The 6,340-nt window shown below is 43.0% G+C and overlaps 1 protein-coding gene across 1 annotated transcript; it reads right to left on the reverse strand.

Annotated features, from left to right (window-relative positions):
* Nucleotides 1-1,347: 1,347 nt before the first annotated feature.
* Nucleotides 1,348-2,286, reverse strand: LOC111981784 (olfactory receptor 8G17-like). The gene has a single exon (XM_024013219.1). The coding sequence runs from the start codon at nt 2,284-2,286 to the stop codon at nt 1,348-1,350; it is 939 nt and encodes a 312-aa protein (XP_023868987.1).
* Nucleotides 2,287-6,340: the final 4,054 nt, after the last annotated feature.

Below are 6,340 nucleotides of genomic sequence, written 5' to 3' on the forward strand. Positions count from 1 at the left end.
TTGTCCATTGACTGCACGTAATATTGACGGTAACGGCAGCTTACCCACTTCTGCGGGTCCTCACGAGGCATCCCGCTCTGTGTCCCCTGTACCTGCGTTTCTTCCTCTTGCAAATAATGGGGATGTTGGCCCTGTCGGGTGTTTGGCGAATGTCCTGTGCGTCTTGCTTGTTGAAGAAAAAATCTTCATCTAATCCGAGGTGAGTGATCGCTGTCCTGATATCCAGAAGCTCTTTTTTGCTGTAAGGTACGGTTGCAGAAACATTATGTACAAGCGCTCTGCTTGATGTTTAAGCGCTCTGTTTGATGAAATAAGATATAAATGACTCAAGAGGGAGCCAGAGACAAAGATAACCAGAAAAAAAGTGACCTGACCATTCTCCCGCTCCTGATGGTTTTGCCGATTCTGTCGTTACTCTCTTGAAGTTGCTGGTAACAGGCTAGACAAAGACTCTTCGACCTTTGTGGAATGCCAATGTGGAATGCCAATTCATCTCACCATTTCTACCAATCTGTGTGCCAGTTATGGTTTTCATATGCACATTTTCATGGAACAGTTTCATTTAATTTCTAATAATGTCTTCCTATCTCAAAATCATTGTCATGTGTTTAATCAAAATTCTGTCAATCTAAATAACATTTCCAATGGATCAGACCATGACATTTTTCCCTTCACCCTGAGGGGTTATCGAAAGGGGGAGAGCTGAAAAAAAAAAATCAAATACTTTGAGGAATGATTGTCCAAAGAAAAGACAATGACTAAATTGACAAAACTCATAAATTGAATGAAATAAACCAAAACTTGTTTCTCACAAGTGTAGCATAGGTTTTGCATTTTGCAGAGGCCAAATCAAGCTCCATACCGCATCACCTTGTGCCTCTCAAATGAGAGCTCCATATAGCTCCTCATTGATATGATTGGTTGACGGTAGGTGAGGGTGAGCGGTCTTGTATAAACACAAACTCACTTCCTTGACAACTTCCTTTACAACAGCTCTGCTCCGCAAAGYGGAAAAAGTTTGTTTACTCTGACTTCCGCAGAGGCCGCGTCGCAGTAAATGCTGATTGACCAAGCTGCACCTTTTAGACACACTCCCCTTCTTCTTGGACTGTGTCATCCCCGCGGCCTCTGCAATGGATTAGTCTTGGACTCCACAATGGATTCGTTCAATGAAATGGGCGCAAATAAGACAGGTATCTTATGTGCCATAATCCTATATATATATATATATATATATATATACAGTATATATTTGCTACTGCTCAACTAAAAAAAATCTTGTTTGACCAACAGCCTATTGACCAAACAATCGACCAGTCGACGAATTGGGGTCAGCTCTAATTGCAATCAAGGTGAAACTTTCCTGGAGCAGGACATATTGACTACTACTTTGCGTATCTCTTTGGACTGAAGGCCGTATATGATGGGGTTCAGGCTCCCGGGGATGATGTGGAAGAGCAGGGCTGCCACCTTCCTGTAGTCTGAGTACTGAGGAAAACGGTGCAGGATGATGATGATGGAACCACTAATCAGCATGATCATGTACACAGTCAGATGTGTGCTGCAGGTCTTCAGGGCCTTACTGTTCATAGCCTTGTTCTTCCTGGTAAGGCACTCGGCTGCGATCTTCATGTAGGTCAGTGCGATGCTGCCAATTGAGGAGACGAAGAGGACAACGGTGAAGGTGAGGCCATACATGTTGTTGATCAACACACTCTCGCAGGAGAGCTTGAATAACGAGGCGTTATCGCAGAAAGGGTTTAATATCATCGACCTGCAGCGTGACAGGCGGATAGTGAGGCCCAGCAGGATCCCCACTAAGACTATGGCCACCCCCCAGGCAGACACAGACAACCTTATAACCATTTTGTTGGTCATGATGGTGGAATATCGCAGGGGGTTGCAGATGGCCACATACCTATCAAAGGCCATGATCATCAGTATTGTATGAGAGGTCGTCCCAAACATTTGTGTGCAGAAGGCCTGGACCACACACTCTGAGTAGGTAATGTAGCGCTCAGAGGCAGGGACGAGGATGTCTGCCAGCAGACGGGGGAACGTGATGGAGTTGCCGATGATGTCGTTGAAGGACAGGTTACAGAAGAGGATGTACATGGGCTGGTGCAGGCTCTTCTCCATGGAGATGAGGACCACTATTCCCACATTGGTAAACATGATGATGACGTAGGAGAAGAAGAGGATGATAAAGACAGGGTACATGGTCTCCTCCGTTACCTTTAACCCCTCCAGCTGGAGCATGTAGCTGTTGTAGGTCAGGTTAAACATCGAATGTCTGAGAGAGGAGGAGAGGAAAGAGAGAAAAGATGTGAAACACATTGTGTCACACCGAGGCCCAGACAAATGTAAAGGTAAAAGGATAGATAGTGTCGTCTGAAAATATTATATAATAGAAGTTCATTGTACAACAATTGCTAGAATTAAAGCCATGATCATAAAATCAAAGACATATGTCGATTTCCTATTGAAAAGGACTCCTCAAATGACAAACCAAATGGGATTGTAGCCTAGGGAGTCTGCTGTTTCTGCATTAAACAATGAGACCTCCCACTGGGCACAAACTGGTTGAATCAACGTCGTTTCCACATCATTTAAACCCCAAAAATCTATTTGATGATGTTGATTCAACCTGGAAAACTGATTGGATTTGAAAAAAGTAATCAACGTAAGGGCATTTCTTCTTTTTTTCACAGACCTTTTAACCTAAATCCAATGACATGGTTAAATGTTTTCTGGATTTCATGTTGAATTTCATGTTAGTTAATMAAAACTAGTCTTGAACTGACATCTGTGCCCAGTGGGATTGGCTTCAATCTAAGGCGCTATAAATCAGYGCTCTATACCAGACTTTTAAAGGTAATTTACGCTTGAGCGTTTACCATGAATCCAAGCTCTGTGAATGTTGGGGAAAATTCCATTAAGGTGCATTGTCGGCTGTCTAGTGAGCTTCTCTATAACGCTCCTTGCATTGAATCCCAGCCAACATTTTMTTTTTATCAAGATAATGCATGATATAATGGCTGAAGAAGAAACAGACTGGCACCCAGGCTGACGGTATGGGGAGTGGAAGTTCACTGCATATCAATGATCACGATATCAGCCATAATTGTAACTTCAAGGACATATATGAGGATTTTTTCTGAGTCCTCAGATCAGCTTGTTTATAACTGTAAAACCATCCTCTAACAGAGCTTTAGAGTTATACACATACTCTTACTACCTTATTAATTCCTCAAACTCATCTAAAATACATTTGACTTTACATTTAGCATAAATAAACTTGTATCCAGAGTGGCTTATCATAATTGTATTAAACGTAGGATAATGAAACAACATAGCACCATGATAACAAATAAAACATTCAAAATAGGAAAATCTGAAAATACTTTGAAAACCTCTTAATCGGCACCTTGCTTTTTCCCCGATCCTTCAGTTCTCAATCTGTAGATGAACCTRGTGTCGATATCTCACCTACCTTTATGAGTCTATAACTAAGCAGGTTCTGCTACCTTCTATCATTTTATAGGACTCAACCWCTCTTTTTCTGTCAGGGGAGCCACAGTCAGCACCTCAGATAATGTTGCTATGAGGCATCAACAAAAGTGCCATGGTAATGGTCAGGTCCTTACCCCCATGAATTCATACAGTGCTAGAAGTTTTTTTTCTTCTCTTAAACTAGCTGTTTATGATTGATTGAACAACACCCAGAGTCATTGTGAACTAATGGACCCATAATTAAGGCGCTTACACAAGAAGTGAATTTGTCAATATAAAGACTCTAAAGCTCTGCCCGCAAACAGGGGACATCCTAAGGACATTCGGCAAAGTTCCCATTAGGTCCCTTTAAGGGTTTCGGCAAAACATTAAAACATGAAGTTAACCTCCGGACCATCCCTGCAAATAAAAATGAGTCGCTAGGACGTCCCCGGAATGTCACAAAATGGTCGCCTAAAGTTTCCAGGGCCTTGTGTCATGGTTGCTTGGAGGTTTTGTCTAGTTCCCGGTTTGTCCCAAGGACATTTTTAGGATGTTCTTGGGACATAGTGTCATGGTCCCCTGGGGGTTTTGTCTAATTCCCGGTTTGTCCTGGGGACGTTTTTAGAACGTTATTGGGACATTGTGTCATGGTCCCCTGGAGGTTTTTGTCTAATACCTGGCTTGTTCCGGGGAGGTCACCTCGCAATAAAATGTTCAGTCCCCCAACAAAGGTCTACCCAGGGTATGCAAACCCTAGATTCATTACACATCATCCCTTGTTACTGTTGCCAAGCCCATCAAGGCCATGATTGGTAAATCACTGATCCATTCACAGCTCTTTTGGCAATGTTAAGGACACCCACAACAGCACTTTTAACATAGTGTTTTCAATGTACATATTTGACGTACATGATTACAATGTGTATGTTTATTCATACAGAAATTATTATTCCACATGTCCCCACCTCACAGCATTCCAAACTTCCTGCTACGTCACCATATCTGTATCAATGACTGATTTCACCTGTATTCCTACACTTTGCACTTCATAGTAAAACTCAGCTCTGTAAAAAATCTAGAAAAACTATATTTATCATAGTGATTCAGGAGTAACATTAAAACAGAATTATATTTCCCACCAACATTTGACAACTATACTAAAAACCCAAACTCAAATTGCTGAAAGTCTATGAAATCAATGATGAGAGAATAGAAAGATTAACTGAGGACTAAAATGACACCATGACACAACGTCCTGACCACTTTAGGTGACCAATACATAACATTCCGGGGGATGTCCTAATGACTAATTTTGTCTTCAGGGACGTTCCCCTGGGAAGATCACATGACATCCTAATGACTAGTAAAATAAAGTCCTGAGAACATCCTAAAAAGGTACTGGCATGGTCCTCAATGACGTACTGATGACTTACAGGGAAATAGACAAAGGTCCCCCAGAGAACGTTCCCTTGAGAGCATCATACAAAATCCCCTTGACCATCATGAAACGTCCCCTTTTGGTCATTGAATGTCCCATGGATAACGTCCTATCAGAACCAAATAGGAACCTTTTCATAATGTTCCCTAATGGACATCAAAATACCTTATTATAACATTATGCTGCGACCAAATAAGGCCGCTCATTAACCTGGAATTACAAGAACGAAACATATATCACAGAGCGATATATTTTAGCGTGAATGCTRCAGCCGACGCAAACTCTGCAGCGCACTCTTACCCACCATCTCGTGTGAAAATACATTGGCTGGGAAACGGCTACACATTGGCCGGTAAACAGTTGCTGGCTCGGCAGGAAACTCGCTATTTGAAGGCTGATATCAAATCAAATCAAATTGTATTAGTCACATTCGCCGAATACAAAAGGTATTCAGTGAAACAGTGAAATGCCTACTTACGAGCCCCTAAACAACAATGCAGTTAAACAAAATACAGGTAAGAATAAGAGATAAAAGTAACAAGTAATTAAAGAGCAGCAGTGAAATAACAATAGCGAGACTATATACAGGGGGATACCGAAACAGAGTCAATGTGCGGGGGCACCGGTTAGTTGAGGTAGTATGTACAGTACATGTAGGTAGAGTTATTAAAGTGACTATGCGTAGATGACAACAGAATAGCAGTGGTGTAAAGAGGGGGGGGGGGGGGGGGGCAGTGCAAATAGTGCAAATAGTTTGGGTAGCCATTTGACTAGATGTTCAGGAGTCTTATGGCTTGGGGGTAGAAGCTGTTTAGATGCCTCTTGGACCTAGACTTGGCGCTCCGGTACCGTTGGTGATGTGGACCAAGGAACTTGAAGCTCTCAACCTGCTCTACTGCAGCCCCGTCAATGAGAATGGGGGCGTGCTCGGTCGTCTTTTTCCTGTGGTCCACCATCATCTCCTTTGTCTTGATCATGTTGAGGGAGAAGATGATGTCCTGGCACCACACGGCCAGGTTTCTGACCTCCTCCCTATAGGCTGTCTCATCGTTGTCTGTGATCAGGCCTACCACTGTTGTGTCATTGGCAAACTTAATGATGCTGTTGGAGTCGTGCCTGGCCGTGCTATCATGAGTGAACAGGAAGAACACGAGGGGACTGAGTACGCACCCCTGAGGGGCCCCCGTGTTGAGGATCAGCGTGGCTGATGTGTTGTTACCTACCCTTACACCAAGGGGATCCAGTTGCAGAGGGAGGTGTTTAGTCCCAGGATCCTTAGCTTAGTGATGAGCTTTGAGGGTGAACTATGGTGTTGAACGCTGATCTGTAGTCAATGAATAGCATTCTCACATAGCTGTTCCTTTTGTCCAGGTGGGACAGGGCAGTGTGGAGTGCAATGGAGATTGC

This window comes from Salvelinus sp. IW2-2015, linkage group LG20 (genome assembly GCF_002910315.2).
Source record: "Salvelinus sp. IW2-2015 linkage group LG20, ASM291031v2, whole genome shotgun sequence".
In the NCBI taxonomy this organism is placed as follows: Eukaryota; Metazoa; Chordata; class Actinopteri; order Salmoniformes; family Salmonidae; genus Salvelinus; species Salvelinus sp. IW2-2015.